General features: G+C 45.4%; 3 protein-coding genes across 4 annotated transcripts; 2 read left to right on the top strand and 1 right to left on the bottom strand.

The window, feature by feature from the left end:
- The first annotated feature begins 8,419 nt into the window (after positions 1-8,419).
- On the top strand, positions 8,420-9,601 carry LOC117843460 (brassinosteroid-responsive RING protein 1). Its single transcript, XM_034724046.2, has one exon. The coding sequence runs from the start codon at positions 8,529-8,531 to the stop codon at positions 9,165-9,167; it is 639 nt and encodes a 212-aa protein (XP_034579937.1). The 5' UTR covers positions 8,420-8,528; the 3' UTR covers positions 9,168-9,601.
- Positions 9,602-9,740: 139 nt separating this feature from the next.
- Positions 9,741-18,100, top strand: LOC117842008 (uncharacterized). Its single transcript, XM_072294534.1, has 2 exons — positions 9,741-11,330; positions 15,625-18,100. The coding sequence occupies exon 2, from the start codon at positions 16,400-16,402 to the stop codon at positions 17,873-17,875; it is 1,476 nt and encodes a 491-aa protein (XP_072150635.1). The 5' UTR covers positions 9,741-11,330; positions 15,625-16,399; the 3' UTR covers positions 17,876-18,100.
- On the bottom strand, positions 18,055-23,842 carry LOC117842599 (mechanosensitive ion channel protein 1, mitochondrial). 2 transcript variants are annotated; one of them, XM_034723098.2, is made up of 7 exons: positions 23,197-23,842; positions 21,594-22,427; positions 20,942-21,213; positions 20,310-20,410; positions 19,434-19,541; positions 19,032-19,241; positions 18,055-18,339 (listed from the first exon to the last, which is right to left on the bottom strand). In XM_034723098.2, exons 2-7 carry the CDS (start codon positions 22,373-22,375, stop codon positions 18,250-18,252), a joined length of 1,563 nt encoding a protein of 520 aa, XP_034578989.1. In that variant the 5' UTR covers positions 22,376-22,427; positions 23,197-23,842; the 3' UTR covers positions 18,055-18,249. The 2 variants fall into 2 exon arrangements, with proteins under 2 accessions (XP_034578989.1, XP_034578995.1); XM_034723104.2 differs by having other exon boundaries at positions 21,594-21,902; positions 23,197-23,839.
- Positions 23,843-23,907: the final 65 nt, after the last annotated feature.

Here is a 23,907-nt window from a genome sequence, read left to right as displayed (position 1 = left end):
AGGTGACGATCGTTAAAAGGGAAGAGAGACATTGCTTTGAGGTTACAAGAAAAAGGTCAGCAAACATGGTGGTTTCGGTTATATGCCTACATGTCTAGCGGACCTCCACCTGAAAATTCCCCACTGCCGCCTCTTCATACAATGCCTATGAGGGTAGAGAGACAGTGAGAGCATAATATGCAATTACCTTCTAAACAGGCACGGAGCCATTAGGGGGCTGACAGGAGCCATGGCCCCCTTATAGTTCTGTTTTTTTTTACTGAAAATCTTGTAGATCAAGAAGAATTTAAACCTATATTCCAGTGTTTTCTTCCAAATTTAACTTGGCTGGTCCCGCAATCCTTCAATCCTAGCTTCATCCCTGCTTCTAAAAACAACAATTTGGAACCTCCATAATCCTGGCATCTAAACAACCCCAACTTTTATTATTCTGTTTTTAATATCTCTAGCTATCGGCTTTTTAACTAGCTTTAGCTGGTCCAAACAGAGCCGCTTATAGTCCAACTAACAATAATTCAGCCACATAGCTTCTACAAGTCCATAAGAACACCCACAAAACGCAGGGTTCTAAATAGCCTCCACCTTTCTATAACCTTACGGGGTGTTTGGTTGCACGGATTAAAATTTAATCTCGTTTAGATACTAATTAGGAGTATTAAATATATATTAATTACAAAACCAATTACATAAATGAAGACTAATTCGCGAGAGAATCTATTAAGCCTAATTAATCCATGATTAGCACATATTTACTGTAGCATCACGTGGTCAAATCATGGACTAATTAGATTTAATAGATTTGTCGCACGAATTAGCTTTCATGTATGCAATTGATTTTGTAATTAATCTATATTTAATACTCCTAATTAGTATCTAACATTTAATAGGATAGGAACTAACTTTAGTCTTTTGAACCAAATACCCCTAAGTATGGCGGGGACAAAATTTTAAGGTTGCAAGTCGCATCACTTGACTAGTACTGCTAGCTACCATGTAGCTTCTGAGAGCTCTCATTGTTTGGAACGGTGGGAAGAGTTGGCGCTGGTGCATGCATACGAATCGGAGACCAGTGCAGGGCACCAACAGTCTTTGCAACAAATCATTGAGGAGCAGGATTTTACTTCAACCCTCGGTGGAAATATGGAGCCCCCGGGACTACGAGAGAGCATGCAGCCGCAAAAGCACAGGCGTTCAGGTTCGGTGCACCGCGCGCGCGTGATCGATCATCATCATCAAGATTCAAGGCATCAACTCGATTTGAGAAACTTACTAACGGATTCTAGTTTCTACAGATCGAGTAGGGTAGCAAGCCCATGACATCTGGTATTCTGGTCTATGAGCGGCCCGGCCACTTCCATGGGGCTGCGCCGCAGCGATACCCGATGCTTTTCATGCCAAGTTGCCAACGGTTGCCCCCACGCGCAGCAACCAAGTGCATGCGAAAGGCCATCCATGAGGAATGATCCATCTCCATCCAGATCCAGCCATTGCCAAACGAAGCCAAAAACCTCTCTTACGCTGCCGCACCTCCGCAGAGCAACCGAAGCGCAGAAAAGGGCGCCGCAAAGCTCCCTGCCCCGGCGGCGGGCTGTCCCGCCGGCCACTGTACGTGCACGACCCATCCGCCAGCCTACCGCTCGCGCCGAATTCACGCGGCGGCCGGCGCCACCACCTCGGGCTACAGCCTGCAGCGGGTTTGGTCACCGTACAGTGTCACTTGATGATTGGGTGCGTCAGAGCGCGTCAGCTGCCGATCGAGTTCATTGGGCTCTTCCTATTTGTGGCCACAGTGACAGTACCAGGAGTATCTACTATGCGCTGCAGTACTATGCTGCATCTGCGTGCAAGCCCTGCGGGTAGAAAAAGGGGATGGATTATTACGGCAGGGCGAAAGCTGACGGGATCTGATAACGTATTAAAACACGCAGTTGGTTGTTACGTGAGGCCATCAGATTGCTGCCAAACTGAGAACGAAATGCTAAGCAGCTCCAAGGACACGATCTACTCCTACAAGGTAGCGACTAGCGAGAGCTGACTAGTGATCGATCCATGAACGGGGAAAGGCAACTCGACCGATCGTTTGCTCGATCTGCTTTACTTTCCGTTCCTTTTCGTTGCACTTTATGTCATTTTCGTAGCGATCGGCTTGCGACGGCTTAGTATATCAGATAAATGAACAAGATCACATGGCATTTGATTTATGCTAGATTATCTCTGTGAATGATGAGTACAGCAAGAGCGCATAGCTCAGTTGGATCGCCATTAACTGTACTGCCAAACTTTTTGCCGCTCAAGTAGAGGCCTCATTATCTTTGTTAGTTGGTACTACATGTCTGCTAGAAAAATTAAACCTTAATTATGGAAAAAGATTAACGTAATGCGCACATGACATGCATGAACAATACACTCGCTGCTACGAAGACAAATTGAAGATACAGCCTTAGCCTCGTAGCTTGTCGGCTTCTGTTTTATTTTTATTTTGGAAATTAACAAGCATGAGCTAATTAATTAAAAACCACTATTTTGGCATGCCATTATGCCAACGAACTATATAAGAAGCTAAAGTATTCTATTTTAGATGGTCGTGTGCCATGTGAGCTAAAGAGCTTAACAACATCGAATTAAATTGGTTTTCAGTTACAAAGAGCAAGTTAACAGCATGGATCGTCGGTCGTTAGGTTAATCTCGTACACTTTGGCCTGGTGCGCGGGTTAGCTAATTAAAGAACACGCTACCGATCACGAATTAATTAATCTCGGCCCTATCGTTCCGATTATATTATGCTGTCACCTAATTTGCAGCCATATCGCAAGTGAGTAACTGACGAGTACTGTGATGCCGGCGGCCGTCAGTGCGGTGGCGTCTCTCGCCGGCAGCTGGAGACTCTCAAAGTCACGAGCGACCGATCGATTGACTACGCTGCTGCCTGCTGGTGGGTGGCTGTTCGTGGGCGTCTCTTTCGGTACGTGCAAAGGCACCGAATCCTTTGCCTACTTGTCTGTCCTGCTTCGATCTGTTCAGGATGCTCTGCTGGTTGATGTGATCAGCAAACTACTTACTTACACATCCAGAAACAGGTGGTGTTCAATCATTAGGGAACGGCAAAATAAAGGAGGTTTTCATCAAGCAAGATTGGGATTGCATTAACCGTGAGGTTTGCATGCACCGCCACAGGTTTGTTACTTGGCTACTATGGTCATGTTTGGATCCACCCAACTAACGTTTAAGAGCAACTTTAAAAGGCTGCTAATCTTAACCCCAATATCTTTTTTAGGGAGAAAAAGAGAAAAAACGAACTCCAACAGTCCATCCAAACCTTCCCTAATTTTTTTAGCGACGCTAAAAAATAGCCTGCCACTGCGTATATTTTAGCGTTGGCGTTTCTCCCCCAATCCTGATTCCCACATGCCCGCGCGTCTCTTTTGATGGGCCCAATACGATGACGTGGCCTATTTTGAAATATTGGGGGCAATTTATTAGCGATCTGCTGTGGATTGATATGTTTTTGGGGGAATTTTTTTAGGAGAACCCCCAATACATAGTTTTGGGAAAGAATTTTTTATGGTACTTTTGGAGTTGCTCTAACTAGTTTAGCTAGCTAAAATTTAGTTAGGGATATTTAGATCCACTGGCTAAATGGTAGTTGAAGAGTTATTTGTCTATTCTACCCCTCCCTCCAACTTTAGAAACTTTTCCTGAGGAAGGTGGAGGGACAATTTGATTATTTTACCAGTTTAACTAGGTTGAACCAGATAAAAGAATCTTTAGCTAGCTAAACTTTAGCTTGATCTTGTTTGGATTCATAATAGCTAAATTTAGCTGGTGGATACAAACAAGGTGTGAGTTTAGGGGCGGGTTTTTTTTTTTGCCTTTTGGAATGACACGCAGGAGAGTTGCTTGTTATAATTGAGTACAATTCAATACAGTAGTCCATCAACCCGTGCTTCTACACAAGCTAATTTTATAAGCTATTGAGTTTGAAAATTATTTAGAAATTAAACTCTTGAGTAATAACTAAAATTGTTTAGCTACTACTCTCTCATTTTTTTCAATACTTCAACATAATACTCTGTCCAATTGTGATTGATTTTTAAAGTAATTACTTTATACTTTTTTTCATCCACATTCACATTTTTTTATTTTGTATCGCACCTCCGTATATTGTGTTTAGCATAAAACCAATATTTTTTATCACTTCCTCAATACTGTATAAATGGTCTATGTGGTAACACTCATCATGCATATATACCTTAGCTTAGTATTATAAATTAACAATAACATAAATAGGTAATTTAGAATCATATATATTAGTTTACTTTTGTATATTTCTATATAATGCATGTGAAGATAATTAGAATAAGATTTAGATGTTTATAGGTTATTTTTTAATAACAATATACGTGGGTAACTTACGTACAAATTTAGAAAGGCATTTTAAGTTACTCTATAATGATACACATGACTAAAGAGTAAATTGGATGAAGATTATAGTGTTACTTTAGGTTAGTTTTTATAAGGGTAGAGCTTGGTAATTTAGATATAGGTTTAGTGTTTATTTTAGAATATTTTCATAATGATAGTGGTGGGTAACTTTTTAGAAAATATAATAGATCAATGGCTACGATTATTAGAGTTTACATGACTCATGTTTCATGTTTCTCATGTTTTTAATAATTTCTAAGATTTGTCTTTTTTTCTAGTGTGTATTGTGAGAACTAATGTGGAGTCTCCAATGAAAAAAAATGAGATCACATTGCTACAAAACTATTACCTTAGCTACTTCTAATTTGTAAAATATTCGACAACAATACTTTTATAGATATATACATATTATCTTCATCTGATTGTGACTCTATAATGTTTTGATCCACATTTATAATCTTTAACTCTTCGCTTTGCATCGCATGTATGTGCTTGAATTTGTTTAATGGACCTTAAGTTTGAGCTATAATTTTAACATAGAAATCTATATTCTCATTACTTTCTCTATATCTTTATAAATGATGATACACATCATGCGTATATACCTTAATTATTATATCATATATCAATAGTGTAAAAAATAAAATATTTAAATCATATATTTGTGTATAGTTTTAATTAGGGTGATTTGGATAAAAATTTAGGGTTACATCATGTTATTTTTAATAATAGCATATGTGCGTAATATAGATGCAAATTTAAGGGGTTATTTTAAATTATTTTTTAAGTATTAGTGGTGGAAAATTAAGGGGTTACTTTAAGTTATTTTTTAAGTATTAGTGGTGGGCAATTTAGTTGAAAATTTAGGGATTATTTTAAATTATTTTTATAATAGTATAAGTGGGTAATTTTGATGAAGATTAGGGGTTACTTTAGTTTATTTTATATAATGGTAAAGGTGGGTAATTTAGATATAAATTTAGGGGGTTACTTTAGGCTTTTTTTATAATAGTATAGGTGGGTAATTTTTTAGAAAACATAATAGATCTAATGGCTAGTTTGAGACTACCGATTGATGATCAGATGTTTTATTTTTTTGAGAATTTTTATAATTTTTCTATTTTTCTAGAGTGTCCACATAAAATTCTAGGTGGCTTCACCTGAAGGCTTTAAAAGATGCCTCCAGTTAGTAATAATAGGATAGCTCAAAATGTTACTACCGTTTGTTAAGCCTGTCAAATACGGTAATCCAATTGATTGGTTTTACTAATGGAACGGTTCACCTGAAGTCATCTCACCATCAGCAGTGCGAGCTGTTACTAATGGAACGGATCTTGATTGGCTTTCAGGATACAACGCTACATTTTAAACGGGGAGACTACAAATGCCCAACAAAAGATAGCAACAATTGATTAGCCGGTCCAAGAGGTGGGCTGCAAGCAGATCGCCGAGAAGATGCCATCGTGGTCCCCTGCCGGCACCAAACAACGTCTCTAGGCTCCAATATTAAGGGGGTGTTTGTTCTTTAGTGGTGTTTGATACCCGCTACTAAATTTTAGCACCTATCACATCGGATATTTGGATACTAATTAGGAGTATTAAATATAGTCTAATTACAAAACTAATTGTACAGATGAAGTCTAATTCACGATACGAATCTATTAAGCCTAATTAGTTCGTGATTTGACAATGTGATGCTACAATAACCATTTGCTAATGATGGATAATTAACCTTAATAGATTCATCACGAATTAGACTCCATCTGTGCAATTAGCTTTGTAATTAGCTCATGTTAGTCCTCCTAATTAGCATCCGAACATTCGATGTGACCTTGCTAAAGTTTAGCACCTCGTATCCAAACACCCCCTTAGTCACTCCTAAAATTCCTGTCACATCGAATGTTTAGATACTAATTAGGAGTATTAAACATAAACTAATTACAAAACCAATTGCACAGATGGAGACTAATTTACGAGATGAATCTATTAAGCCTAATTAGTCCATGATTTGACAATGTGATGTTGTAGTAAACATGTGCTAATGATGAATTAATTAGGCTTAATACATTCGTCTCATGAATTAGCCTCCATCTGTATAGTTAGTTTTATAATTAGCTCATATTTAATCTTCCTAATTAGTCTTCAAACATTCGATGCAACATAAATTTTAGTCCGAACTAAAGCTCCAAACAACCACTAAGTGGTTCGGTGGGGCTTAATCTACGCATCGCTTTGTTAAGGACCTCATGTTTGGATAAAATAGCCATCGTGCTGGCAATGCAGGATATTTATCGTTCAGATATTAGTATTCATCAAAGTCAATATAGCACCTGTACTTGGAAATTGGTTAACGAGCATAAAAAAGAAGGATAAAAGTTTGATTTATGTTGAAGTTGCAGCTCTTATATGGCCGATTCTGTTGTACGTGTAACGATTTGGTTTTTGAGAAAAAAAAGATCTATCTCTTTTATGCCGGCTGTTTTCAGGAACCTTGCTTGCTGGCTGCGATTTTAGTCCCAGCGTGGGGACACAAGGAAGACTATTCATTTGGCAAGCAAGGTGTTGGAGGTCGTCGCCTTGGATATTTTTGTCAAAAATGGATGGAGAAGCAATAATAGCTTTACTTTTGATTTTTTCCTACCATTTGCGTAATATACCCATTTTATTTGAAATCAGCCTACGAGCTTAGAATATTATTAGAACTTAGCTGTGTGCGGTCGTAGAGATCGGAATATTATCCCTCTTTAAAAAATATATATTAGTACTAGCAGAAATTACAGGTCGGGATGGATTACACGAATGACACCAAATCTGACAAGGTAGCCAATCCAACTTCAAAATGGCCCAGCCGGCCTTTACTATGATTTGCATGAACGAGAGGAACTCGAGTCAAAACCAAATTCTCTGTTTCTCGTAGAACTGTCGCCGTGTGTGGAACTGGGGAAGAAATTCTAGAGCCGGCTGTCCCTCGGTCAAATAATTGCAAGACGATGGGATCCCAATCGACGAACGGACCGCAAGTAGCCGGGCCAAGTTGGAGCAGACGACGAGCTCGGGAGCCTCTAGCTGCCTACGACTGCGGGTGAGACGAGACAAACCGGGACCAACCTCCCCGTTCGGCCTCTGTCCCTTTTGCTATAACAAAGCGTAGCAAAAGGATATACAGAGAACCTTCCTGCAAGCACCACCTCCCTTTTAAGCCCCGACAGGACAGCCCACAGCTCACAACCTTAAACTCTCCCGATTTGGAGATAAAAATAGCTTCTAGAACCTAATTCTCAAACAAATGCCAGCTCTACAAAGATTAAGCTGCGTCACACAATATACGGGCCTGTAAACTTTGAGGACTTGTTTTGGTCTATCGATCTATGAAAGTATACTCCAGAGTACATGTCATGACAGTTGACCCGCTCCTCAAAATCAAGGATGAGGGGCGTGAGCCTTTGCGGCCGCCAAGCATCTGTCCGCCCTCCTGGAAGGGGTGTAGGGCGCACTTCTCAGGCTTGTATAGTGTGTATAGTTGTTTCTTTTTTTTAATAGGTTTTGTTCGCCAGTAAACGGTCCGTTGTTGAGATCTTTTGCTTGTAACTCTCTTCTATATTAATAAAAATGGCGCAGTCTGTGGTCGTTCGTTCAAAAAAAATAACAGTTGACCCCTGAATAAACATTGCATTTTTTTCAAAAAAGATCGGCATAGCAGGCAAGTAGAACTACACTGACTAGTGTACGACTACAGGCTACAGAACAAAATCACGTAGCACGCCGAGACGGGTGGGCCTAAGAAAAATCCCCCTCCGCCGTCGCGCCCGGGACCCGGGTCCGGGTGGGTCGCCGAGCAGAGCTCCAGCACACGAGTCCGAGTCCACCAGACCACCGCTCGCCCAATCCAGAGGCCAACGCGCCCGCACACGCAAACCAACCACCTCCCGCGGCCGTCACCGATGTTTCCGCGTTCCTCCTCGCACTCCTGCTCAGCTCCCCGCTTTATAAACGACCTGCCCCCGGTTCAGTCCTCCACCTCCACGCCACGCACGAACGCGCCAGGCACCACATCGCCCGCCACCACTAAGCTCCGCTCCGCAGCTCCATCCAAGATCGACGCGACGATGGGATTCCCCGTGGGGTACTCGGAGATGCTGCTCCCGCGCGTGCTGCTCCAGGTCCTGCTCCTCCTGGGGCACCTCCACCGCTTCCTCCTCTGGGCCTTCCACGCCGTGGGGCTCGGCGACCTCATCGACCTCGGCTGCAACAATTACCCGCTGCCAGCCTCCGCGGCGGCGGCGGCGCAGGAGCAGCCCGGGCGCGACGCGGTCCTCGCGCCGCTGCAGCACCGGCGGCCGGAGTTCAGGACCGTCCCGGCGGTGCACATCGAGGAGGCGCTCCCCGTGGTGCGGTTCGAGGAGCTGGCCGGCACGGCCTGCGGTGGCGGCGACTGCGCGGTGTGCCTGAGCGGCATCGGCGCCGGCGACGAGGTGCGGCGGCTCAGCAACTGCCGACACGCCTTCCACCGGGGCTGCCTCGACCACTGGATGGCACACGACCAGCGCACCTGCCCGCTCTGCCGCGCGCCGCTCATCCCCGGAGCCGCCGGCGCCGCCGCCGGGGACCCCTGGGGCGCCTCCGCCGCCGACTACGACATGTCATACCCGTCGTCCCTGCCGTCCACGCCGCTGCTGACGGTGCCCACCCCGACGCTGCTGCGGCCGCACGAGCTGCTGCTCAACGGCCTGGGCGGCTTCCAGTGAGCCGCTGCCCCTGCGCGCGTGGCTGGCAGGCCACGCGAAACCGTGGCGAGGCAAACCGCGTCCTCATGTGCGGCCCACGCCGGCCGGTCGGTCAGAAGGGTGACCGCCGCCAAAGCTGCTCAACCACCACTCGAGTCTGCAGCAGTAGCAGTGGAGCACACGGTTGGCCTCGTGCCCCTCGATCTTCGACGGCCTCGGCCGCCGGCGAAGGGCGAAACCAACGGCAAAGGAGCCCGCCCCGGTTTTTACAGCGGCTCCCCAAGGGGATAGAAAAAAAAGTACTAAAAAAAGAAGAGAAAATTAGTAGGAAATTAGCCAAGTAGATTGTTGTGTAGCCCGATTCCATCTTCAAGTCCGCGGAGTTGCGAATCTTTTTGCAGATGAAATCAAATTTGCTTTACAAGAACTCCGGATCCCGTGCAGTTCTTGCTCCATTTGGACCCGTTTCGCCTCAAATCATTCGACCCATTTGTCCGTGTCTAGCTGAAGACAAATCTGGCTCGATATAATCTAACCTGACGAGGAAAACAAAACCACTTCCTCGACTTTATTTCTTTATTACGATTTCCGCCTGGTTTAACAATGTGAATGACCGGGATTTAACAAGCTGACCCGACGATCTGATCGCGTTTGACCCACTTTGGCGTGGCGTAACCAGATAACCTGACCTGCCTGAGAGGCAAGGCGCAACCGTAAGATACGCGACCGAATCGGGTCAATCCGTAGCGCTCGACAGCGACCGAGTACTGGCAGGCGGCAGCCGCGGGCGGGCACTATTCTATTCTACGCAGTAAGTAATTCCCATCATTCCAAGCACGTAGCTGCAACGAACATTCCTTTGTTAAGAGAACACAAGGACGATACGATTCACCTGGCCCCCATTGTAATTTGCTGGCCACTACACTAAACAAAGCGTGAAGCTAGCAAGCTCTAGAAGCTACCTCCATCCTTCCTGCACACTGAGCTCCAGCACACGTTATAACAGGGAACTTTCTACTGCGATTAAATCTATGCCACCACTTGCAGATTCCGAACATGGCCAGATCTCTGCTGAAGATGAGCATGCAGTAACGGACACGGAAGAGTGAGGTGATCATTGTTGGCAGCCTCTGCTGCGCTGCGAACGACACCAATGATGATGGATTGGATTGGACGGGCTGTTTCGTCCGAGAGAGAAGAAAATTGGACGGACTCAGGAGCCATAATTGGCGATGGGTCATTGAGCATAGGCCCCACGCGGGGCTCCTCGTCTTGCTTGCATGGGACGTGGGGCTTTTGGCCCGGCCCCGGCACGCTTTCGACGTGCCGGAAAACGGGTGGCCTACCAAGCTTTGTAATTCCTGTCGTGTCTACACCAAGGAAAGGGACGAATATCCCCTCGGCTCTGCTTCGAGGACAGATGCGATGCGAGCTCTTTCTTGCAGAGCATCACTCCAGTTTCACGGTAACATCCCCAGCACTCTGTACCTGTCAACGTTGGTCTGTTTCACGGTTGGATTTCTCCGTTTGCAACAGGGAGGAAGAAAGCCACATGATCGGAAGGGTCCATGACGCTTTGCGTTAGCCGTCTGGTCACTTTCCCTTCGTGCTTAAAAAGCCCATGGACCTCCGGTGCAAAACAGTATGGAAGTTTTAAGCCCATTAACCCGGCTGCGGGCCTCCAATGTGAATGTTGTATATTCACATTGGAGGCCCGCAACCACTCAGCTTTGACCCTGATTCATTCATTGGACAGTATCGTTATGTTGCAGCGGGAATCCTACGTGGCTTCGGAAGCCCATTGGTTACGTGGCTTCCGGTCTTTGAGATTCGTGCGGATATCTTTTATAGTTGGATGATATCTTTCTCATTCAACCCTAGCCCACCGCAACTCCTCCTGACCACACCGCGCGCTGCTGCTCCGACCCCGCGACGCGCCGCCACAGACCCTCGTGCTCCTTCACGATCCAATTCAGCCTTATCAATTTTTAGTTTAAAATCATATAATATTATAATTTGGTTCTTATTGAACCTGATCCTTGCTTAGACTATTGAACCTGATCCTTAAATTTGCTAGACTAAATTAGATAAATTAGATAGCCCTTCTACCGCCCCTGGCCACGAATCCTTCCCATCCTGCGCCCTCCCATCCTGCGCGCCTGTCGGAGCTCCATCGAGATCCAGGTGAGCAACCACCCCTATAACGGTATTCTGGTTGGATTCTGGACGGCAGCGCTCTGCCGTGCTTTCAACTTTGTAGTTCTTGTTGATTTTTGTTATGTTTTGTTCAGTTCATTCGATGTGTCTGTCCTTTTATTTTAAAATTTTGGATCCTCAACAATGACTTTATCTGGGTGCTCCTCATGCTTGGGTAGAGATAGGCTCTCCCATACTACTATATTTTAATGGGTCATTTTGTTTGATCTATAAGGGGTCAGGAATCCCTCGTACTCACTTGCTAAAAAGGCAATCCCTTTGTTGGTTTTTTTTTTTGCTATTCCGCGTGATGGTGATTTTTGTTTTTGTTATGTTTTGTTGACTTTGGATAGTCCACATTCATGGTTAATACCTTCATATAATCAGATCGTGCACATCAGTCAGGGGTGTAGTAAGCTTAATTCTATGCTTAAATAGCAATTTGGCACTAAATTTTTGGTTTCTTAATATCTAAGTATTCTTGCAGCAGCCGCGATTGATCGCACCAAAATTTCTCTATGGCAAGCCATCCAACAAGAAGCATGACTGTTAGAGCTTTGGTACTATCTAGTGGGAGCTCGTGGCAATGCATAAACAAAGGAGTGGCTTAGGCCTTGTATAGTGTACTGCTAATACATAAAACATTTCCCCTCATGATTTATTTAAGTAACATTTGAAGCATTAGGAAGTATTCTATTTCAGAATAGAAGGCCTTGGACTCCGAGTGATACTAGTGCAAGAATTCCTGCTCTAATACCACTTGTATGGGATGGTCTAATACCACTTGTATGGGATGGTCTAATACCACTTGTATGGGATGGGTATGCCTTTCCTGTAGCTAGAAGTTATTATGATGAAATCATATTTAACTAGCAAGCTAGTGGAATTCAACACGTCAACGCTCGCGTCACCCCCGCGTGGGCGACTCGGGCGGCCCCAGGACCCCGTCGCTGCCCCTTCCCCACCACCTCCTCTCACCGTGACGCCGCCTGAGCAGGCCGCCAGAACCCTGTGCGGCTCACGAGGAGGGCAGCGGCGAGGCCCTTTCCCCATCCTCCGATGGATCTGGGTGGGCGCGGCCGCCTGAGATACTTGAGGGACCTCGCCAGCGTGGGCTTCACCCAGCGACAGCAGAGGTCGAGGGGCCATGGATCTGGCACGGCGCTGGCCGGATCCAGTGGTGGTGCGGCTTGTGCGCGCGCGAGGTGGTAGAGGTGGCGGCTGGCGTCGGACTCCCGGTGGGTGGCGGTCGCGCGCGGGTGAAGGCGCGGCGGCGCGCGGAGGTGAGCGGGTGAAGACCGGAGGCGGCCGGCGCGGGCCATGGAGGCGGCGTGCGGCGGCCGGGAGGAACGCGCGGCGACAGGCCACCTGGGAGCGGCGCGGTGGTGCACAGGTGCGCAGGCGGCGAACCTGGGATCGGCGCGGTGGTGTGCGGTGTGGGTGTCGGCGGCGGCACGTCGAGGATGCGGCACTGCGCGGCTTGGAGGCGTTGTGGTAGCGCAGCCATGGTTCGCGCGAGTGGCGTGCCAACGGCACCATGGAGGTGTGGTTGGTACCGCGGGGCCATCTTTGCGGCGCAAGCATGGCGGAGACGGTGGTAGAGTGCGTTGAAGTGGCCGCATGCGTGGTGGTGGTGATCGAGATGTTGTGGCTGCGAGTGAGGAGGTGCGGGAAGGGACTATGTTAGCGAGGAGGAGCGGAGGGCCCATGCTCGTTGGAAGATTTGGGTCCGCATGTGTGGTCCAGCTGTGATTCCGGTGATGGTAAGGTGAAAGTGAAGTTTCTGGAGTGGCTCGGTGATACCAAGTCACCCCTGATGGCGAAGCAAACCCGGATCCTCGGAGAGTCCAGCGGCGGGAGAGGTGAGGCCCTCGTGCACTTTAAGGTGGTGTGTCCGAGGAGTGGTGTGTTCGAGGAGAGTTCGAGGAGTGGTGTGCAGCGGTGGATGTGGCGAGGCCCCCATGCGTTTTGCGTTGCCTTGGAGGTTCAGGATCCGGTGCCGTGCTTCGGTCATTTTGGCATGTAAGGTGCAACAACGTTACTTCGGCGAGGGGTCCTGCATAGCGGTGGCTTCTTCGGTGAGGTATAGTGGGCTCCTCTTTTGACTTCTGCCAATGCAAGACCGTGGGTGGGAAATCGAGGATCGTGTGTGTGGCCTGAAGATGACGGTGGCATGATGGAACAGTCGTGGTAGCTACATGGCTTGCAGCGGACTGCGGCGGCCAGTTCTGCATGGCAGAGGCTGGTTGGCATGGGACATCGTCAGGAATGACAGCGCTTGCGATGAGTGTCACTTGTGGACTTTTCTCTCAGGTTGTGGTGGTGCGGCATGGTGAGTTGGGTGGAGTTGAGTTGAGTTGTGCAGCTGTGTTGATGTCTCAATCCAACCGGTTGTTGTTTTGAGTTGGTGTTTCGAGTGGAGTTGTGTGGCTGTGTTGATGTCCCAATCCAACCGGCCAGTGTTGTTGTTCTACTGTTTGTTGTTGTGCCCAGTCTGGGTGCATTCTTCTTTTTAATATAATTGGTAGCTCTCCTAACCGGTTCGTTTCAAAAAAAATATTTAACTAGCAAGACAAAATTACTGCATTAGGGCTTGCTTTGTTCATAACAAGATGATTGATCTCGGAGCTACATTTACACAAAATATTCTTGGCGACAAGCTTAAGAATGTTGGTCATGTAAGAGATACCTTTTTATTTTTTAGTACACATATTTACCTAAAATATTTGCCTTTTGCTGAATATTTGTGTGCTGGTCAGCTTTCCTGCTTGCAAGTATTGTTTTTTTCATCTTTGCTATACACAGAATCTGTTAGCTTTGTTACTTACATGAGCAATTAGCAGGAAATGGTTTGGTTAAACATTTTGTAGTGTTTCGGTGCAACATCAGTTTCAACATTTCCAATATTTTGGTTCAACAATTCCATTCTTTGAACCCAACATTTTATATTCAATTTCAACATTTCCATTAGCTTGTCCAACATTTAATACTTCTAGTTTCAATATTTCCAATGGTATGATTCAACATTTACTATTTCAATGCAATATTTTAAAATTCAGTTTCAACTTTTTCAATAGTTTGATTCAACATCTTTACTAATGGAATTCGACATTTCCAATGGTTTGTTTCAACAATTCTACTCTTTGAACCCAACATTTTCCATTAGTTTATCTAACATTTTGTATTTGCAGTTTCAATATTTCCAATTGCATGGTTCAAATATTTGCCTTTGCTGCTCATATTAATTACCCCCTAGAATATTAGTTTTTTGCTCAGTTTTCCTACTCGCAAGTGATCTGAAAGTGTGGGCTATTGTTTAAGTCACTATCTCATTCAGTTATTCTTGTTTAGAATGAGTCTCATTGCCAAGTGTTGATTTAAGCTTTGCATAGACTAGAGCTTTGTCTAGCGGTATTGCTAGGAAGTTCACTTTGATCTCATTCTTAGTAGCAGCAGTACATCAACTCTTGCTATCACTTTGTCTAGCAGTAGAAGACACTTGGGGATAAATATCGGTTGAAGCAGCATATGTTTTTTACTAGTTTTTTTATTCCGTACAGTAAGGCGTATAGGTTCTCTATAAGTGCAATGCTGCCTTGAGTACTTACCAAACTCATTATTTTTTTATTCTAATACTTTTTTGACATTGATGAACATTCTCTTTGTAAATATTTCAACACTTAGATTGTTCTGTTCAATAATTGTGTCAATCTAGTTCAACATTACAAATCTGTAGTAATCAACATTTCATATTATTACAATCAACAAATTCCGTGGATATAGTTGAACACTACTGAAATAATGTACTCAACATTTCATATTGTTCTATCCAACAATGCATTTCGATATTTTCAACATTTAGATTGTTATGTTCAACAATTGTGCCAATCTAGTACAACACTACAAATCTACAATAATCTGTTAATATAGTTCAATACCACTGAATTGAATAGAATGTACTCAACATTTCAGCTTTTTCTATCCAACAGAGCATTTCTTTATTTCAACATTTAGATTGTTGTGTTCAACAATCGTGTCAATCTAGTTCAACATTACAAATTTATAGTAATCAACATTTCATATTATTACATTCAACTATTTCTGTGAATTAGTTTAAAAGTACTGAATATAATGTACTTAACATTTCAGTTTGGTCTATCCAATTAAGAATTGTGTAAATGCTAATCCAAACATTTATTTAATCTTTACGAATTATGCAAACATATTCTTGTTTTCAACATTTTTGCTGACTGAGTATATCTTATTTTTTGAAACTTTACAGGTGCAGTACTTCACGAGAAGACATTCAGATTGTTGGAGGATTACTCTTTTTAGTTGTACAAACTTATTAGATTTTTTATGAGCGTATAACTATAAGTTTGTATTATATCCGAATGATGTTGCGGATGGTCCTCTAAATTTACCATAGGTTTTCTATACATTTTTATGGTACTTGTTAATTGAGCTTTTTAAAATATTCTGTTGTTACTTCAAATTTTGAATTGCAAGTTCAAATCTCTATTTTCAAGTTCCCACCCTTTATTCCCACTTTTAACCACATGCCCCGCAAAAAAGACAAATAGGAGGTTAGTTGTATTTTGGTGCCAGAATAAAATAAAATCAAATCTCCATTGTTGCATGCGTTGGGGCGGAAGGAAAAAAGGTCGGAAAGGTGGTCCACGCCGTGGCTTCCGCTTCCGAACCGCAGTTGGGCTTCCAGGTGCTGTATTGGGCTTTAAAGCCATCTTGTATAACTCCGCCGCCGTGTGTGCCAGAGTTGCGATGCGCAATGACGCCAAAGAATCGCTTCATCAACGAAGAACTGAAACCGAAAGCGCGAGAAACGACCGGAGCCGATCAGCTGAACCTGAACCGCTCCCACCAACGCGCGAGGAGAATGCGCGGCCTGCCGATCTCCCCTACGCCACCGTTCCGCCTCCGCGAGCTCCGTAAAAATCTCTCACTTTTCTCTCTCTTCCCGCACCAATCTGCTCGCTCCCACCGGAAACTTTTGCCGCCGCCGGAGGACATACCGACGGCCGGAGACGGCGCGGGCAATGAAGGCCGCCGCCGGAGGAGGCGGCAAGGAGAGCCCGGCGGCCTCCCTCCTCCGCTTCGTCCTTCTGCTCCTGCTCCCGCTCACCGTCCTCTACATCTTCTACACCCTCCACGCCATTCTCTCCTCCACCCCCGCTTGCTCGCCGGATGACCTCGTCACCGCCAAGGGCATGGCTACTGCCCTGCCCGCCTCCCACCTTATTACCAACAATAATAACCTTACATCCTCGACGCCATCGCCGCCGTCTCCCCCTCCTCCTCCCGCGGTGCCCCCGGCGACGACGCTGCAGCACGTGGTGTTCGGCATCGCGGCGTCGGCGCGCCTGTGGGAGAAGCGGAAGGAGTACATCAAGATCTGGTGGCGCCCTGGCGGGGGCATGCGCGGGTTCGTGTGGATGGACCGCCCCGTGCGGCCTTCCAGCGTGCCGGAGGGGCTGCCGCCCATCATGGTCTCCTCGGACACCTCCAGCTTCCCTTACACGCACCGCCGCGGCCACCGCTCCGCCATCCGCATCTCCCGCATCGTCTCCGAGACGTTCCGCCTCGGCCTCTCCGACGCGCGGTGGTTTGTCATGGGTGACGACGACACCGTCTTCCTCCCCGACAACCTCCTCGCGGTCCTGAGCAGGCTTGACCACCGGCAGCCCTACTACATCGGCTCCCCCTCCGAGAGCCACCTGCAGAACATCTACTTCTCGTACGGCATGGCGTTCGGCGGCGGCGGCTTCGCCATCAGCCGGCCGTTGGCGGCGAGGCTGGAGCGGATGCAGGACGCGTGCATCCGCCGGTACCCGTCGCTGTACGGCAGCGACGACCGCATCCAGGCGTGCATGGCGGAGCTGGGCGTGCCGCTGACGAGGCACCCGGGGTTCCACCAGTACGACGTGTACGGCGACCTCCTGGGCCTCCTCGCCGCGCACCCCGTGGCGCCGCTCGTGTCGCTGCACCACCTCGACGTGGTGCGGCCACTGTTCCCGGACGCGCGGTCCCGCCCGGCCGCGGTGCGGAGGCTGTTCGAGGGGCCCGTGATGCTGGACTCAGCGGGGACGATGCAGCAGTCCATCTGCTACGACGAGGCACGGCGGTGGACGGTGTCCGTGGCGTGGGGGTTCGTGGTGATGGTGGCGAGGGGCGCGATCCCGGCGCGGGAGATGGAGACCCCCGCGCGGACGTTCCAAAACTGGTACCGCCGCGCGGACTACAAGTCGCACGCGTTCAACACGCGGCCGCTGGCGCGCAACCCGTGCGAGATGCCCGCGCTGTACTACCTGGCGGCGGCGCGGCGGGCGGTGGCGCGCGGAGGGGAGACCACCGTGACGAGGTACCAGCGGTGGCGGCGGCGAAACGAAAAGCGCCCCGCGTGCAGGTGGAAGATACCGGACCCGGACGCGCTGCTCGACACCGTGCTCGTGGTCAAGAAGCCCGACCCCGCACTGTGGGATAGGGTAATCTTCGCCGACCTCTCTTCATGTTGATTGATTGAACACTTGTCTTCTAATCGTCTACTAGTGTAGCGATGCTGACTGGTTAGTTTTTGCATAAACCTGCTGCAGTCTCCGAGGCGGAATTGCTGCAGGGTGCTGTCGTCTCCCGGGGCAGGAGAGAACGGGAACAAGACGATGACCATAGACGTGGGTGTATGTGAGGACTGGGAGATCAACCAACTGTAATTATCACATACTTAGAACAAATTGTACAGGTAATTCATACCTCACTTTTGTATTTTATTCCTTATAAACAGTAAGATAGATGAAAGAAGAAGGAATATTTACACGTCCTCCCTTCCCTATGAGCATCAGATCATGCCAGAGTCTTTTGGTCTTCTGAAACAATCACACACGCTATTGATTCACGCGGCAGTCCAAAGTTGATGTCGCTTCATGATGCCGGCAGCTTTCAGAAGAATCTCCTGTTCTATAGACGACCATTCCTCTGTTTTCTGTGGTCATAGAGAAACAATTGTCAGCCAGGAGATCGGGCTCTGGTAAATTGAACCTGCTGCCTGCAGCGCTTTACGGTGAGAAATGACAATCATGCTACTGGCTACTCTAAATCTCATGGGCTCAACCGGAACAGCTTACAAAACAGTCTGAAAGCTCAGCTCTGCTCAACTTTGATGCCAGGCTGCTTCCTAAATGCCACAAATATGCAGAGAATAAACATAAAACCACCACACAGATTGCCAATATCCACTAAACTCCAACAAACTTGTGCAAGGGCGTCTGCAGACTAATCTATCCATGCAAAAGATGACTAGGGTGACAACCCCTGCCTGATACTTGGCAGCAAAATGTTGTTTGGAAGTCATATATTCCTGTTTCGTACCCCAGTGATGAAGTGATGTAACGAGCTTATCGATCCCTACAGAGTAGTATGTTGACTGTCTGTTTGAGCAAAGTGCCAATATGCAATTGCACACAAAATAAAATTAATGTGCGCTCACTTTATTAACAGAGCACATAGAGAAATGCATATGATATACCAGTCATTTAACATTGTGGTTCTAAAGTAGAGGAACCTCAAAGATGTCAGAAATATGAGAAAAGCGAAGTTTCATGGAACCTCAAACATGCATGTCAAAATCATGAGAACAGCAAAGTTTCCTTTTTAAGAGGACCGCAGTTAACATACCGTGCTTTTGATGTTGCAGCCAATTGTAAGCTCTCCATGTGAACCTTCTAATCGCGAGAGATAGCAGTAAGGAGCATCAATTTTTGGGTTGGACACCAGCATTGCTTTTATCTCCTCTGTTATAGTAGGAATCTTTTCAATGTCTTCAGTTCTTAAAGGAAGTTTGGACACGCTAACATGCCACTGGGCCCTCGATTTGTTCACTATCATCTGCAGATTTTTCACGGGGAGAAGAATCACTACTTGACAGCAGTTAAGAAGATAAGCTAACTACTGAAATAGTAATACAAAACAAACTTTTTGCTTCATGGGGTATGAAATAGTAATACATGCAATATGCCACAATTCATATGCAAAATATACTTAATAAGATAAGCTAAAGAATAGCATTTTAGACATTACTTGGCTGGAGAATAGGGAATTTGGAACTACAACGGGGAGCTTTTCAGTATTTATCAGCGAAGTAGAAGTCAGTCCAATTTCAACCACTTGCCCTTCTATTGACCCAGCCTGCAATATGGAAGCACTTTTAGCCACTCAAAGTTTGCATCTCTTCATGAAATGCTTTTGTTGGAAGAAACTTGAGCCCTGACACAAAATTTTCAGCTATCTAAGCTATGAAATGCTTTTGTTGGAAGAAGCTGAGCCCTGGCTCAAAATTTTCAAGTATCAGCACTTTCTTCTTGAACTTTTGATCTGGGTATCAAATATGAACTTATAAAGAGGCATGGTTGGAAGTATGAATCAGCAAAAGCAGAGCACTTTATTGAACTTTGTCTTCTAAGTGCCTTTCACTCTACTTAAAACATCTCAAAATGCTGTCTCATGCAACCACATTTTGACTATTTTGTTTCTTATGCCTAACTTGGAATCTTAAATAAGTTCATTAGATGCAATTTGAATGGGTGATTCCTTAACTTTTCTAAAGGCAAATTTCCCCACTTGGTAGCATTTCTTTAAATTTTACAAAAAAAAGACCAGATGCAGAGTGGTTCTTTTCATATATTACCCAGCATTTCATATATTATCCAGCACTGATATCTGGTAATTTTCCATTGTTTAGCTGCCTTATTAATTTGATGAGGTAAATTAATTCTCATCCAATTGGCATTCAACTTACTCAGGCAATGTATTTGGCTTTTTCAGCAAGGTTATGATCTAGAAATGAAATGAAATTTAACGATATTATTAGCACTCTAATGACCCATCAATTGAACTTGGTAGTTTCAGAAAATAAATGGATACAACAAAAGGTTAGTTAGATAATTAGCCAGGGACCTTGATGTAGTCTCCAACTGAGAAGGGCCTTGAAAATTGTAAAGAGAATCCACTCAGGATGTTACCAAGGATATCTCTAGCAGCAAAAGCAGTAGCAACACCTGTAACAGCAATACAGCATACAAAAGAGGATGTTAGTTGGTACATGTAATCATTAGTTAAAAAGAAAGATCCAGCTCTTACTTATGAGAAAGTATAGGTATATTATTGGACATATGTATACTGCTGAAGATATCGAAAGCAAAGAAACTGTTACATATATTTGTCAAACCTAATACAGGTTCAGCAGAAAGCCAGAAACCATTCTTGCGTAACCAACCAAAGTTCAAACTAGTAGAAATTTTAGTGCAATTTACGTATCCATTCTTGTGGCAACAGGGAAGATAAACAAGAACGGGACTGTTGTAAGAACGCTCAGTACAAATCCAAACATAGAAAGGCTACCGAATCAGACGTAAGGAAATATTATTGATCATATTTCTGCATTGCATATATTAGTTAGTGACGTGATAAAGGTCTGATTCAGGTAGACTTGCAGCTTGCCTACTTAGCCCACACAACAAAAAAGTCTTGAGTTCATGAAGTACAAGAAATGCTCGTGCGAAGATGAACACTGTAGATTAAAACATTACCTCCAACACCACCAACTGTTAATATTGACTGCACAGGTACCCCACAAGCTTCAGCAAGAGCTACAACTCCAAGTGCAATTAGTCCTAACGATGACACCTTATCAAATGCTGACAATCTTTCACGGTCAGTTGCTATAGCAGCTTGTTTGGCCATAGCATTGGCAATGAAGTTAGTTTTCCATCTGTGAAGGAACCACACAAAAGATACGACAAATGCCCCCTTCCATGCCTGTGGAAGAAAATCTGAAATGCTTGGTGCAATAACTACAGCCCTGAGGAAGAAAGGAAACATCAGAGACCTCGGACAGATTCAGAGCAAACTTTAACATCTGACCATAAAATGATCTGCATCATAGTAGTATGGTTTGTAACAGAAAAACAATATCATGCTACCAACATCAGTATGCACAAATGCAAAATACCATAGATAGGCATAATTAAAATGTATATATTGCAGAGAAACATCATAGGAATCTCCTTTGAGAAAATATACAAAATATATAAAAGGAACATGAAAAATCTGGAATCTGGTGTGAACCTGAAAAGCATTTACATAGATTAAAAAAATATATAATGTTGCCAATACAGTTATTTTACTATAAGAAGGTACTAAGAAAATAAGTTTATTTCAGAAGGTGAAATAGGTCCTCACATCTGAGAAAATGCCATAAACGTGATGATATATTTTGCAGGATCCTCCATTGCACTCCACAAGCTTGTTTGATAGGACATATCTTTCTTAGTAGAGTCTCCCCAGATTGTCATGAGAGGGCCTGCTGATGCATACTTGTGGAGCTTCCTTAGAACAATAGGCATTACAAACCATGCCATTGCTGCACCAATCAGTGTCCCGCCGACTGGAACAACTACCTTCTCTAGGTCTGCATGATTACTAAATAACTCTTGGACATGAAGTGCAATTGCATCATTCAGATCCTTCAATTTCTTGCCTGCAGAGGTGCTAGCATGCATAGCAGAACAATAAGCATTTTCTGACATATCAATCCAGGTGTTCCCACCATCAACTGAGGTGTCAACTTCAGAAGTTCCTGTAGAAGACACTTTTAATACAGAATTTTCAGCACCTTCTGGTTTAGTCCTAGTATATGAGGAACACATGCGATGAAGGCTTGGAACACCTGAGAATCCCAGTGATTGATTGTAGTGGTGCTTTGATGTAAACAACCAACAATTCTCTACAAAATTTGTACGATGTGGTGTGCTTCTTTTTGCAGCAATGATAACAGAAGAGTACTGATCTCCAGAATTTATCTGGTCTGGTGCAGCAATGCGTGGCTTTTTAGTGTGCTCAGCACAGCTGAACCATCTCCAAGGAACACCAAAATGTGAACATTGCTCTGGAGATGCCTCTCTGCGACTCTGTGTAGTTGCTGCTTGGCATGACCGTCGCAAAATTGCAGCACCCCTAGACATTGTAACGTTCCAAATCTAACTTGACATGGCAGCTACCAGAAAAGTCCATGCACTGACATGGATATCCATCATGCACGTTGTCAAATTAATGATAGTCACAGATGAAGAGCAAATTCACACACACAGGGACAACAACACCACGGAAACTAAAAAGGAAGAGGAAAGATGAAGCAATGACAGAGAAGTGAATGAATGACAAAACAAAAAGACTGCTAAACCAAGTATTTCAAAGAACCTTTGAAAGGGCAGGGAATTCCTACAATTCCTATAAAAGAATAGAGTTGACCCTGTTTATAAGGGAAACCGAACCGAAAAACCGGCAAGAAACCCCAGACAACAGCAGAACAAGCAGTGCGGCAACCAGAGCGGCTCACCACCACTCGACACCTAACGATGGAGCCCAACATGAGCCATCGTCGCTGACTCGCTGGCAAGCTTGTCACCAGAGGGGCATAGTGGGCTGTTAACAAGGATGGGCATTCCATTGTGCTCAAAACTGCTAAGAAATTGGCTGTACATCTAGGGATGAAAACTAAATACGTGTAAGCAAAATTCCAAAACCAATTGGACAGCGAATTCAGATGCTGACATTTACTTGTGTCCCCAATAATCCTAACTTGCACGTTGTCGAACTAGTTCTCTGTGATCCCACAGTATCCCCAACAATCCCCTTACGATTATTTCACACGGACGCAGACACATCTACGAACAGAGGACAATTCAGGAGGAGGGGGATTCGGAAATCAAACTAAAGTCTCATGAACCCATATCAAACATTCAAACTCGTAGTTGATCGCGAGGTGTTTGACGAAATGACTCACCAGATCACCCGACGGAGATAATCGCAGCACTGTCGTGTCCCGTGCGGAAGCAAGCAAGCAAACCGAGCGTGACCTCGTATCACCATCTGCATTCCAACATCCAAACTGAAATAGGAGTGAGGCAAGACGGAAAATCCCCCCTGCGCTGCGCTGGAACCAACGCTCAAATGGCAGGCTGACAGCGAGAGCCAGAAATCGCGTGCGATTCCGCTCAGCGTGCGCGAGACTGAGGTGGAAGCTGTAGAGGCATGCGCGAGAAGGTTCGGCTGACGCGCGCTGCGACTGGAAGCATGGAGCCGTTCCATGATCTAAAGAAAAGAAGAATCATGGAGCGCTTCGCCTACCCGGCTACCCCGAGAGGTTCCGAGTTCCGACACCTGGACAGGAAGAACGTCAGGCGCTGCGCTGGCCTGTGGGCTGTAGCCATGATTGCGATGGGCTCCTACGTTCTCACAAGTCTTAGCATTTTGAGAGGAAGACAGGGATTTTATTTAATTCAAAACGTTTACATCCAAAGAATACACGAGGAGTCAAACCATATACGCTGGCGAGTTTCAAAAGGACACGCATGCTTTGTAACAAGATAAATGAGCCTTCACAATTTCACATTGAACGCTGGTTTAGTTCTTGGCCTCTCTCTCTTGTCCGCCGATCAGCATCACCTCGAGAGCCCATACGAAAGAGAACTTGGGCCTTAAAGTAAAACGAGAA

The sequence above is a fragment of the Setaria viridis genome, chromosome 1 (assembly GCF_005286985.2).
Source record: "Setaria viridis chromosome 1, Setaria_viridis_v4.0, whole genome shotgun sequence".
In the NCBI taxonomy this organism is placed as follows: Eukaryota; Viridiplantae; Streptophyta; class Magnoliopsida; order Poales; family Poaceae; genus Setaria; species Setaria viridis.
Note: the sequence above shows the minus strand (reverse complement) of the source record. Positions and strands in the feature narration are given on the sequence as shown.